General features: G+C 58.0%; 1 protein-coding gene across 3 annotated transcripts in view; it reads left to right on the forward strand.

Annotated features, from left to right (window-relative positions):
• Positions 1 to 11,874, forward strand: part of ACSF3 (acyl-CoA synthetase family member 3) — a 47,507-nt gene extending 35,633 nt beyond the window's left edge. For 2 of the 3 annotated variants that reach the window (XM_021408471.1, XM_021408473.1), the window contains exons 8-11: positions 10,037 to 10,171; positions 10,488 to 10,599; positions 11,305 to 11,532; positions 11,702 to 11,874. In XM_021408471.1, coding sequence (XP_021264146.1) covers positions 10,037 to 10,171; positions 10,488 to 10,599; positions 11,305 to 11,422 — 365 coding nt within the window. In that variant the 3' untranslated portion in view covers positions 11,423 to 11,532; positions 11,702 to 11,874. Of the gene's footprint in view, positions 1 to 10,036; positions 10,172 to 10,487; positions 10,600 to 11,304; positions 11,533 to 11,659 lie in introns of all 3 variants that reach the window. The other variant, XM_021408472.1, reaches the window with a different exon arrangement.

Here is a 13,438-nt window from a genome sequence, read left to right on the forward strand (position 1 = left end):
GAAAATGATTTTGAAATTCAGTTTAATTTCATTGTAATGCGCTGCAAACAGGAAGGGAGTATGTGTGTTTAATTGGCTCTCGGGGGTAAGGCCTGGAAGATGGCATGCCTTTGTCACAGGCCATTAGTGATACAGACTGCATAATGAGAGAGTACAATCAGCTCACAGCTGCCGGCTCCTACGGGGAGAGAATGATATTAAATAGAAATCAGTATAAATTAAACTTAACCCTTTAGCTGTCTGAGCCTGGAGGAGAATGGGGAGCAGCAGCAGTGCCTGGGGCTGGGGACATCAGAGGGTGCCAGCAGCACTCCGTACCCTCACAGCAGCCCCAGGAGCACGGCAGCTCCTCATCCCCTCCTCACCCCATTGCCCTACTCTTTGCCTTTCATTTTTTTTCCATCTCCTGGCTGCTGTCAGCGCTGTCTGCAGGCTGAGTGGTGCTGGGAAGGTAAGGCAAGGTGATGCCACAGGGACAGTGGCAGTGCCACCCCGTGTGGGTCACCGCCGAGTGACGCAGCAGCTGGCACGGTGCTGGTGGGCAGTGCCAGGTCCTCCGAGCTCCGCCGGGACTTGGAGATTTGGAGAGAGCAAAGCAGGAGCACGCAGCAGCTGTAATTTAGCACTCTGCTGATTGCTAATGGCAATCCGAAAAAGCAGCGGGTCAGCAAATGAAGAGTAATTACTGCAAGGGAAGCGCGGGCACTGCTCGTGCTGCACCTCGCGGTGAATCCGGCGCCGCGTGGCGTGGCACGGTGGTGGGGCACTGCGTGCGTTCCTCCAGTGCTTTGCAGCAGCTGGTGCCCTGCTTCCCTGCTCCTGGAGGGGACATGAGCCGTGCGGGGCTCCACCTGAGTGCTGCACTCAGTCTGCGTGCACGGAGACAAGAGTGGGTCTCATTTCCTCCTCTGGCTTTGTGGTTTGGGGTAGCCCAGGAGCCCCGAAGCCCAGGGCGTTTGCCAGGCTGCTTTCTGCAGTGCGAGGCTCACAAAGGAATCTTTCATTTCTGAGCCTTCTCTGGCTGCAGATCATTTGTTTCCCAGTGCCTTCCTCAGGCCAGTTCTCTTCCTGCTTGCAGTCCCTGTAAATCACGCTAGCGTGTGGGCTTTTTTTTTCAGAATATATTAAAAACAGAGGGAAAAAAAAAAAAAAAGAACAGGAGAGCCAACACTTCCGTGGCAGCAGTCGTTTTCCTTCTGATTGACAGCTGCTTTATTAAAATCCCTTCTTCTCCCATGAAACTGTCTCACCGAGGAGAGCAGCATCACGTCGGGCGCTGGGGGGAACAGCAGTGCTGCGGGCTCAGGGCACCAGCAGCTCCTGGGGAGCAATGAGGAGCTCTGTGCATTGCCAGAGCCAATGCCACGCACACAGGAACCCTGCACAGACATCCCCCTGCCCATGTGCCCACCCTGTGCCTCCGGTGAGAAGGAACACGTGTGTGTGTGTGTGTGTGTGTGTGCACTGCAGGTGCTGCTGTCACCTTTTGGGGGGATTCAGGGTCTTGGCTGTGATGGGACGTGGCCGAACTCCGGGTGCTGCAGAGGTGATTTACTGCTGCTCCCTGCCTCTTGATTTCCTCAGATTTGCACCATTGTCTGCCTCTCTCTCCACAGCTCTTGTTTCCATTTGAGTGAATTTGATTATTTTTATTGTATTGTATTCGTGCTGTTGACAGAGCTGCTTAGATCAGAATCCCCTCCAGCCAGGGAGACTGCAGGGTACCCACCTGCTGCAGGCATCGAGAAGTGCTGAGCCCCCAAGGAAGGTGCTGAGCCCCCAAGGAAAGTGCTGAGCCCCCAAGGAAAGTGCTGAGCCCCCCAGGAAGGTGCTGAGCCCCCCAGGAAGGTACGGAGCTCCCCCAGGAAGGTGCTGAGCCCCCAAGGAAGGTGCTGAGCCCTGAGGAAAGGTGCCGAGCCCACCTGGAAGGTGCTTCCATTCGCGTTTGCCATACTTCCAGAAAATTAGAATCTGGTGTATTCAGAGAGATTTATTTTCAATTACAGGTTAAGGCTGAGACATGAAATAGCACCGGGTCTGGAAGCAGTGCATAAATCCTGCAACAAATCCATGTATCTCAGCTCCATATAATAAGATTTTATTGATTGCTATATTGTATCTGTCAGAATAAAACTCTCTTAATGCATGCATGGGGATGGAGAAGATAGAAGGCTTCTTGGTGGTAGAATCTGATTCAGGAATCAATGCGCTTTGATTAATAAGTCGTTAAGAAAGTAAGAGTTATTTAACTTGTTTGATGCGCGTTTTCAAAATGATGACTCGTCTTTTGACTTTCTTCAAGCTGCATTTAAGAAAACAATGTTGTGGCTGTTTTTCACACTGTCAAGTTCTCTTTCTTCTCTTCCTCTTTTCTTCTCTTTCTCTTCTCTTCCCCTTCCCTTCTCTTCTCTTTCTCTTCTCTTCTCTTCCTCTTCCCTTCTCTTCCTCTTTTCTTCACCTTCCCTTCTCTTCCTCTTCCCTTCTCTTCCCCTTCCCTTCTCTTCTCTTTCTCTTCTCTTCCCCTTCCCTTCTCTTCTCTTTCTCTTCTCTTCCCCTTTCCTTCTCTTCTCTTTCTTTCTCTTCCCCTTCCCTTCTCTTCCTCTTCTCTCTCCTCTCTCTTCCTCTTCCCCTCCTCTTCTCTCTCTTCCCTCTCTTCTCTTCCTCTTCACTTCTCTTCCCTCTCTCCTCACATTGATCCAGCACAGGCACTTTATCCTGCCTGTGCCCATCTCCAGAGGCAGGCAGGTGTTTCCCTGCCAAGGGAATTACTTACATTTGTGGGAGTAGCACTGACACCTGAAACAGAAAACACTTTTGCTTGATCAAGGCAGATTATAAATAGAAATGCATCTCATTAGCATCCTAATCTGCAGGTTTTCCGTTTGTTTGCAGTGTCTCTCCTAGTCATAAATTCAGTTAATGCAAATTCTGGGTTTTTTTTAAGAAATGATTCCTTAATTATAATGTGTTGCAGACAGAATCACGGGCTGGTTTGAGAAGTGGCACCCATAGGGGAGCCATGTGCTGGCCGGTGGGGCAGGCCAGCAGCAAGGTGGGCCCAGACCTCCACCAGCCCTCACTGAAGAGGTGTGCCTGTACAAAAAGAAGTTCATTCTTTCTATGGGAGCAATAAGGAGACAACATTGTCAGGTTTGTGGGTTGGAAGCCCGAGGGCCATTGGAACACAGTGAGATGAAGCCCACGTATTTCCGTGTCTGCTTGTGAGAGTGATGTTTTCAGCAGTCCAGGGAGTGACTTTGGATTTTTGTAGCTGTAAATGAGAGCAGCTTTTGGCACAGAACTTGTTTACTCTTCCACAAGGCTCCACTCTGGTCGCAGCAAGCATCGTGGGTGCCAACCCTTGACTTGTTCGAGAACCTCCGGTGCCCAGAGCCCAAAATCAGAGGCATGGAGCAGTCACACCCCAGCTACAGGGTGGTGGGAGCAGCATGTGCCACGTCTCCCAGACCCAGACTGTGCTCCCAGCACTGTGTGCCTTTACCTTCCAGGGTGTGCTCTGTGCTTTGGCTGTTGCAACACCTGCAGGAGAAGGGCTCGCTGTGTTCTGACTGCTGGCGATGACTTCCCTTCCCATCCCAGGGATGGATGCACGGAGCCCAGTCCCAGCTCGGGCCGGGTTGCATTGCAGACTTCAAGCAGAGCTCCGTGAGCCTGATGAAGGAAGAGAGCTGCAAGCTCGCAGGTGGGCTAGGAGGGGAGCCAGTGGTAGCAGGAGAGAGCATGGGATGCATGAAGAAATGGGCTGAGCAGTGCTGCTCCTGGCACTAGGCAGAGCCCACTGCTCGCACCAGGAGTCCTCCCGTTGCTCAAGGCTGCCTTACAACTAATGGTGTTACTCTGTAAGCAGAAGCGTCGGCTTCGGTGTATTTGAGCAAACAATTTAAGCAGATATCCTGCTGCATATCCCACCGCTGCCTCTCCAGTCAACACCCTGCCTTCGTTATCTCCGCTTTATTTAACGATCCATCTCACAGGGGGCCGGGCCGGGTTGCTGCACGGAGCAGAGGCATTGCATTCCTTCACTCGGGTGTAATTGATCCCTCAGCTGTCGTGCAGAGGGGCAGAAGCCAGAGCAGAGGGGTTTTGCCTCATGTTTTGATGGCTGCAGTGACCATTTGTAGCCGTGCACGCGTGGTTACCGCGCTCTGCAAAGTTCCCCAGCCGAGCAGCAGCCGCGTTCTGCCGCACCTTGCAGCGTTTACTTATTTATTGCTCTCCGAGTTTTTCTTTTTCATCTCGTCGTCTGCAGGGATTTCTATAAATATTTAAATGCTAATGCGAAAAAGGAAAAAAAAAAAAAAAGAAAAAGAAAAAAAAAACCAACCACGTTTTTCATTTTTACTTACCCGTTTTCTTTTCTGGCTTGTCCTCTGGGCAAACCCATCTGCAGTAACTCTGGCTGTGAGCGGGGGGGGTCCCTCCGCCCAGCCTGCTTGTATCGCTCACCCACGAGTTCCTGCTAATGATGAGCGAGCCTGCAAAGCCCTGCCTGCCTGGCTGGTGGCAGCATTCAAAGGTTGGGCTGGTTTATCTGCTGCGTTCCGTGATGGAAATGGAGCGCCCTTAGAGCAGCGTGCGGCCTCAGTCTGGGGTGATGGTGCTTCAGGTTTGATATTAGGACACGTTTCTTCTCCCAAAGAGCAGTCAGGCAATGCCACAGGCTGCCCAGGGACTGGTGGGGTCACTGTCCCTGGGGGGGTCCCAGAACTGCAGAGATGTGGCACTGATGGACGCGGTTATGGGCATGGTGGGGTGGGTTGAGTTTGGGCTTGGGGATCATAGAGGCCTTTTCCAACCTGAATGATTCTGTGATTGCTTGGGAAAATGAGCAGTGTCATCTGTAGGGATCAGCCAACACAGCTGGGCAGCGTGCACAAACCCTTTGTTGGGTCCAAACAGCAGAAACGTCCCACTGCCCAAACTGGGGCCATCCGACTGGGGATCTTGGTGATGTGGTGGCACAGGGCACAGCACCTGTGGCTGGGTTGGGGTGCAGAACATGGTGTTGGAATTTGCACCAAGAGGGCTGCAGGGCAGTAACAGAGCTAAGAGTACCAGCAAGCTGCAAGGGGAGACCTGGGTACAGTGTGAGGCCAGCGAGCATCATCCTGGCATCTTGTCCTGCAGCAACAAGCTCCAGAAGCTGTAAAACTGCAGCTGAGAAGTGGAGGCATCACTGATGTATCAGCCAAGACAGGGCCAGCAGCAGGTCCCCGGCGTGCCCTGGAAGCAGCGTGCAGAGCAGGGCTCAGGATTACCGCCCGGCAATCAGATTTCTCTTATCTGCAGCTCTCTCCTTGCAGCTGGGCGAGCGGTGCCTTGCTAAGCGCGGCGCTTTGGGAGGTGCCCTTGGGTGCAGTTTTGTTCCAGGTGGAAATGCCAGGGGAGGCCGTGCAGCCTTTCATCTCGGCGGGGCTCTGCCCTTTCTCGTTGCGCTGCTCTGACAGCGGGCGCAGCTCCGCCGCGTGCGGAATGCAAGCAGGCGTCCCCACACAAAGCGTGACAGGAATTCATTCCGGGATGAGCAGGGTTGTTTTTTTTTTTTTTTTTTGCCTGTTTTTCCTTTTCCCATTGCTGTGTGCGGGAGTTTGGAAGCAGGGAATCGGCTGCTGAGCTCACAGCTCTTGGAATGGGTGGTCAGGGCGGTCGCAGGGTCCATCCTCTGCCCGTGTGCCATTGGTGCCGGTGGGAGCCAGGCGCGTGCACGGGGAGGCGAGGATGCCCCCGAGCTGCAAATCTCCTTGGCAATTTTATTATGTAAATAAATGGTGCTTGCACATCCACCTGCTGCTGCTGCTGCTCGTGGTGGTGTTCGTGGCAAGATGCGTAAACAAACAGCGATTCTGCTCTAATAGATTTATTTCCTTTCTTGTGAGCCATTAAATTACCTCCGGGTTTCATGCAGGTACAGATCTGCAGCAGCGTCACAGCCCAGCTCTGCCTCAGTGGTCTGCAAAGGGAGGCAGCCACCCGTCACCCCCCGATGTTGCGAGCACCCTGCCCCACGTGTGGGGGCATTTGGGGATGTCTGACCTTACTGCAGACTCCCACCATCCCTATACCAGATCTCATTTGCAGCGCAGGCAGCAGCAAACACCCCAGTGCTGGGCTGGGTGAAGGCAAAACCCGCATCTGGGAAATGAGGGAGGCCTCGTCCTGACCCCTGGGAGCAGAGCACAGAGCCCCCCAGGGGTGAAGCTCTGCACCTGGAGGGGGCTCTGGGCTGCAGGTCGGGCTGCAGAACCCAACCTTCACAACCAGAACACAACCTTCACCCGAGCAAGCCAGAGCCCTGGGGGATGCCGGGGAGGGAGATGATTTCCTCATTAATAATTGCTGCGTTATCCATATGCATGCATTTCGTTAAGAAGTCCCAACCTCCCCCTCCCTTGCTTGCTTTCCCCCTCCAGCAGCTTTGATGCTTTATTAATGTTCGCAGCGTGAACCAACCGCTGCCCTTGGTGTGCTGGCAGCTCAGTGCTCCTCGGAGCAGCTGGGGGAGCCCCGAGCACAGCGCTGGAGCAGGGGAGGAGTGGAGCAATGCAGCCAGACCCCAGCTCCATCCATGCCCCGCGTCGCCCTGCTGCACGTGAGCAGTTCTGTCCCAGCTGCAGCTTGCTCCGGCAGCCCAGGGTGAGGGGATGGTGCATCCAGCTTGGTTCTCGGCACACGGCTTGGGTTCTGGGCTCCTCCATCTCGATCCTCCTCCTAGGGCCGGTGTAGCTGTGGCTGTTGATGATTTGGGAGTTTTGCTTGTTCTACCTGGGACATTCCGCCTGTGTGTTTGGAAGGGAGGATGCTGCCGGGCTCTTTTGTACATGCTGAGTGCACGGGAGAGGTGAGCACAGAGCCCTCTGCACCCAGGGCAGGTAACCTGCGTGAGGCCCTGCTCCACGACAGAGCCCAAATCCCACGTTTCAGAGGTGCTAATTGCTGCTAATTAGCTACAATTTGTTCTCTAACCTCTGGAGCAGCCTGTTCGTAGCCAAGATGGCTGTCAGCAGTGGCACACATTACTCATCCCGATGCCATAAATCAACCCATAGTTGCTTCTGTTATTTAGCCTATCGCTTAGCATTCCATTGGATAGGTACGTGTGCATACATCATTGCCACGAGGCCGCGTTGGCCCCCCAGGGCCTCCAATGGACCCCAGCACAGCACGCAGTGACCTGCAGTGAGAGTGGAGGTGCTGAGCAGCTCAGGGTCAGAGCTTTGTGCACGCAGAGCTCTGCTGCTCCCCCACATAGCCCCCCAGAGCCAGAGCTCCCACCCTTGGCCATCTCCGAGGAGGTAATGGGAGCAGCTCTGGCATGTCCGCGCATCACCGCGCGCTCCGTCCCTCCCTCTCCCATTGCTCCATAAATAAATTCCCCCAGTCCATCCCAGCGCACTGTATCAATCTTGTTTAATAGACTGGAAAGCTTATTGCGTGGCGGCAGGTCGCAAGGAGTGTCGAGGTGATGGATTGCGCCTTCCCGCTGCCGAGCGTCGTTGATGTATAATGAAATATTTATGATTTATTCCAGCTAATAAACCGGAGTGAAGTGTGTGATGTATGTGAGCAGATGGGGGATCTATCGATGCAGTTCCCATTGTGTAGGGGGAGGGAAAGGTGTACGTCCGCAAGGCGCGCGGATCACGCAGCCCCATCCCTCAGGGTGGGCACTTTGCTGCAGAGGGCTTGGATTAATCCCCAGAGGAGTCCTTCAGTGCTCACGACAAGCTCACCTGATTGCTTGTCGGCCCCATCTCCTCCCATGGCTGCTCTCAAGCAGTGGGAAGAGATCTTCTTCAAGCATTGCATCTGGGGCTGTGCTGGGAGCTCGTGCTGGGAGGGATGGACGGACCGGGGGCTGTGGGAATGTCACTGCCATAGAATCATAGAGCCATGGAATGGTTGGGTTGGAAGGACCTGAAAGATCATGGTGCCATGGAATGGTTGGGTTGGAAGGACCCTAGAGATCATGGTGCCATGGAATGGGTTGGGTTGGAAGGACCTGAAAGATCATGGAGCCATGGAATGGTTGGGTTGGAAGGACCTTAGAGATCATGGTGCCATGGAATGGGTTGGGTTGGAAGGACCTGAAGGATCATAGAACCACAGAATGGTTGGGTTCTCCAGCGGCTGTGCTCTGTAAATCTGATCTCAGTGCCTGGGTTTTCCCAGCAGATCCCAGCTCAGCCCTGGCTCTGCATCCCAACCCAGTCCCTGCTCCTCTGGGTTCACCTGAAGGGCCCCTTTTTGTCTGTGCATTTCTGCTGTCTCAGAGCCCCTCCAGCATTTCATTTCTCCAACCTAAGTGTACTCTCGGTCAGCAGTTTGTCCAAATGTTTGCTCGTGTCACCTTTGATGTTGCAACACTGCAGTGTTTGCCAGGAAGGCGCTGACCATCGTGCAGGGCTGTTAGCACAGGAACTGGGCAGGGTTCGCTCCGCAGAGCAGCTCTGTGCAGCAAAGGGCCTTTTGTTCAGCTTGGGACTGCTGCTGGGAGACCTCTCTGCTTTGCAGACCAAAGGCCACGAGGGCTCTTCCATCTTGGCAACAGGCGTTTTGCAACTTGAAACTCATTGCAGCAATCTCTGGGGCTTGCATTTGGAAATCGGGTTTCCACCGCAACTTGTGGGTTTCCAAGGCGGGCATGTGAATGTAGCGGCCACGTCCAAGGAACTCCCTGCAGACAACCCTTCCCTTACAAACAGAAGCACTTTTACCCCAAAAAACCTCATTTTGAAGACACAGGTGGTACGGTACACACCTTCCTTCAGCTCCTGGCTGGGCTGGGCACTGCGAAGTGATCCCCTAGCTCCGTGGAGCTGCTCCATGTGGGCAGCACACGGGGATGCCCGGCCCCATCCTGCGTGTCCCGATGCCTCGCCACATCCCCTGCCCCCAGCTCGGCCTCCCCAGCACACAGCGCGGCACGGCCCCAGCACCTTGCCGAGCAGATGCCCGCTGAGCATCTTGAAACAAATCCAAAGGCAGCGCTGATGGCTGCTGTCAGGGAAACAATAATCCCACGGCCTCGCAGCATCAGCTGCGCCCCGGCGCTGTGCCGTGTGCCGGAGGCTGCCGCTGCCCGCCGGCTTTGTTCCGTGGGAACGGCGCGGCGTGGGGTCACGGGGTGCAGTCTCATCGCCATCCCCGTGTGGCTGCAAGGAAGGAAGTGATGGCCGTGCCCCAAGGAGCTCACAGTGCTGCACAGAGAGGTGGCAGGGAGCAGCTGTCCCCAACCCCGCAGCCAGAGCGGCTGGTGCAGGAGCAGGGTGACAGTGGGCTCGGTGTTCCACAAACCACATCCATGTGCCCCTCCTGCTCCTGTGCTGGGAATGCGTGGCAGCAGAACGTGTCTCAGGAGCTGGTGTCATTGCGTGGCACTCCAGAACTCACCTGTCCCCTCCGCTGTCCCCTGCCAGCCTGGAGCAGGGTGCAGGGATGGAGCAGGAAGCACTCGGGGAGCCCACGGCAGATCCGTGCTGCTGGGCCACGGCTGGGAGCTGCCTTCTGCAGCAGGGAGACACGAAGGCGGTGATGTGCCATGAGGGCGAGGACGGGGGGCAGCGCTGAGAGCCCCCCCAACCCCCCCACCCCGTGCTGCCATCCAGGCTTTGAAAGCACAGCCCCCTCCTCCTCGCCCACCGCTTGGCGAAGGCGCTATTAGCAGGATGTGAGTAATCATCTTAAGTAGCTATCAAAGTGCAACAGCTTGTTAAGCATTTAGCTGGGCTGCGCTGACGTGACCCCCTCCTCAATCTTCCCGCAGCCCCCGTGCCAGCGGGAATTACCGGCGTGCACCTGCCCCCCCCGCCGCCCGCCCCATGGGGGGATGGAGCCTGGCGTGGAGCACTCTCATCTTCCTGACATTGCCCCCCACCTGATTGCTCATTGCCGGCAGCCCCAGCGCCTGCACCCCTCTGTGCATGCCAGGGGAAGGCTGGCACCCACCCATGGGGTCCCTGGGGATGCTGCGTGGGGCGGTGGGGGGAGCTCTGAGGGATCCCGCTTTGTTTTCCAGGGGACACGGCAGCCTACCACGACGGCGTTTACTGGATCAAGGGCCGCACCTCGGTGGACATCATCAAGAACGGGGGCTTCAAAATCAGCGCGCTGGAGGTGGAGCGTCAGCTGCTCGCGCACCCGCACATCACGGGTAGGCAGCGCGCGGGGCCGTGGGGCCATGGGGCTGTGCCAGGGCTCGTGCTCGCAGCGTGCTGCCTCGGCTCCATCAGCCTTTGGGAATGAGCCCATCGCTCAGTCTGTGCTGGCCACGTGCACGTGGGGGTGGGAGCTGTGCCCCCAGCCCGATGCCGCCGTGCGCACCGTACCCCTTCTGCTGGCTTACGCCAAACGCGGGGCTCCGCTTTTCCCTCGCTGCAGGAAATGGCATCAGCACAGCGGTCCCGTGCCACCCCCCTTCCCAGCGCAGCCCCCAGCCCCTCAGCCCGCGTCCTCTGCTCTCTCCCCAGACGTGGCCGTCATCGGGCCCCCGGACGTGGTGTGGGGGCAGCGGGTCAGCGCCGTGGTGCAGCTGCGCCGGGGCGAGATGCTGTCGGTGAAGGAGCTGAAGGAATGGGCCAGGTGAGGGCCGCAGCACCCCGCACCCACCGCTTCCACGTGGCGGCACCGACGTGCTCCTGGCATTGCTGCAACCACCGGGGTTGGAGCAGCCACAGTGGGGGGACCGGGACTGAGCTGACACAAGGGGAGCAGCCCGGCAGCTGCTGGAGGAGTCGGGGGACAGGGCCGAACAAAGAGCCCGAACCCACACTGTGCTGCTGGGGCTGAGGGGCTGAGCCAGGTCCCCCCGTGCCACCCTGCTGCTGCGGGCACCCCCCCCTCGCCCTGTCTCTCCTCGTTATTTCTCGTGTCACTTCCATCCGCTCGGCCCTTCTCTCGCTCCCTGGCAGGAGACACATGTCCCTCTTCAGCGTGATTCATTCTGCGGCTCTGGCGACACATATGGCAGCGGGGCCGCGCTGGCGGGCACACTTGGCACCTCGTGTCACCATCAGTGCCAGCACGCTGCCGGGGGGCCGGGCACGGCCCCAGCTCCGTGACACGCAGCACAGAAGGCAGAGCCTCCCCGCCGCGCTCTGCAAAGGGCACGGGGACGTCGTGCCGCACCGCTGCTGTGCGCAGTGAGACAGCTGTCAGCAGCACGGCCCCGAATCCTTGGGGACATGCGGGGGGGACGCGCACCCTCAGCAGCAGCCCCCCCCCAGAGGCGGGCGTCGCGGTGGTGAGGGGCTTCGGGTGGGCTCTAACCACTTGTCCACGTTGCAGGGACACCATGGCCCCCTACGCCGTCCCCACCGAGCTGATCGTGGTGGAGGAGATCCCGCGCAACCAGATGGGGAAGGTCAACAAGAAGGAGCTCCTGCAGCGCTTCTACCCCGCGTAATGCGCGCAGCCCATCCTGTGCCCCGAGGGCTCTGCGTTCCCCAGCACGGAGTAAAGCCCCCCAAAATGAGATGGGTGGACACGTGGCGACCGCGGGGAAGGGCAGCTCAGGTAACGATGGCTCTGCCCGGGTCACCCCGACACGGGGAGGGCACCCGGCCCCGCGTGGCCCCGCTCCGCGCGGATCCTTTGTGTTACGACATCGGCGACGCAGTCCATTTTTTAACTCCCCAAATAGATCAATATCAAATTATCATGTCTCACATTCATAACTCTTAAGCAAGCAACAATGGGGAGAGACAAGGTCAGCGGAGAATAAATCGCAGCGAGAGCTCTTCATGATCCATCATTCCCGACAAGCCCGGCACCCAGCGCCGGCGCCGTGACAAGATCATTAATAAAGCTCCGTAGGAGCGCGATCGATGGCTCTGATGGATGAGCACAGGTAGCAAATACTGTGGAACACCTGGTTGTCACCCCGCCATGAGGGCTCGGCCTGGGGGTGTCCCCATGGCCCCACCTGCCCTCCTGCCCCCCCGGCCCTATGGATGGGGTTGGTGATGGGTGAGGTCACCGTCTCCGTGCCTCACATTGGGGCTGAGCTGATCAAGGCAGGGTTTGGTGCACGGAGCTGGGCACCAATGGAGGGCTGTGCGTCCCGGAGCCATGTGCTCTGCTCCCCCTGCGTTGGGGGTGTGGGGGCTGTGTGCATCCCCCCCCCCACCCCACGTCTCCCAGCATTTCACTTGCCAGCCACGTCCGCATCGACGTTCCCATCATATGTACACAACCATTCAATTACGCGTGGTGGCCACGGGCTACGAAGCCATCCATCTCCTTCGTGGGGGGCTGCCAGCACCGCGCCATGAAACCATTGGGGCGGCACCACCGGCCCCACAGCAGCACCCCCAGCCACAGCCAGAGCGGCTGCTCCCCACTGCCCCGCTGATGTGGGGCGGGAGGGTGGGTGGGAGCAGGCAGACCAGTGAGTGCCAGGGCTGCGTGGCACCGTGCCCCCTCGGGCACCAGCACCCTGCCACCACAAGGCTTCAGTGTAGGGGGGCAGAGGGCCGCCTTCGTCCCATGTCGCCTGTCCCCTGTCTCACATCCCCTGTCCTATTTTCCCTGCCCCATCGCCTGTCCCATGTCCATGTCTCCTGACCCCGCACCCCATCTCCTGCCCCACAGAGCTCTGCAGCGGACACACTGTGCTTGGGGGAGCGGGGGGGGTGGGTTAGGGCGCTCCCAAAAACGAGAATCCCAGAGGGGGACATGGCACAGCCACCCCATGTCACCAAAATGCTGCTCCTTCCCCTGCCGGGGACAAAGGACAAGGGACACGGCCCCGCTGCCCAGCCCCGGGGAGGGGGCATCGGCTGCAGCCCGCTCCCCCGGGCCGCCCCCGCCGCTCCCGCTGAGCTCCCCCCCGGTGCGGGGACAACGGTGGCCGGAGCGATGCTGCCACCTGGTGCCACCTCCTCGGCAAGCTGCGGGGATGGGATGGAATGGGATGGAGATGATGGGATGGGGATGGGGATGGGGATGGGGATGGGGATGGGGATGGGGATGGGAGGGGGTGGGGGTGATAGGGGCAAGGATGATGCTGCTGGGAATGGGATGGAGCTGATGAGCTGATGAGAATGAGAGTGGGGTTGGGATGTCAGTGGGGATGGGGTTGAATAGGGATAGGGATGAGGATGATGGGGATGATGAGGATGGGATGCGGGTGATAGTGGGGATCGGGCTATTGGGTGGAGATGGGATTGATGAGGGGATGAGGCTGATGGGAACGGGGCTGATGGGGAAGGGGTTGAAGGGGACAAAGTTGACGGGGATGGGGCTGATAGCGACGGAACTGATGGGGGGTGAGATGGGGGTGGTAATGGAAACGGGGCTTTTGGCAGTGGGATGGGTTTGTTGGGACGGGGATGGGGCCGGGGCTGTCGGGGCCGGGGCTGTCGGGGCCGGGAAGGCCGCACCGCCCCCCTCCCACCCGCCCTGGCCCCCGCCCAGCGCC

This window comes from Numida meleagris, chromosome 10, assembly GCF_002078875.1.
Source record: "Numida meleagris isolate 19003 breed g44 Domestic line chromosome 10, NumMel1.0, whole genome shotgun sequence".
NCBI classification, from domain to species: Eukaryota; Metazoa; Chordata; class Aves; order Galliformes; family Numididae; genus Numida; species Numida meleagris.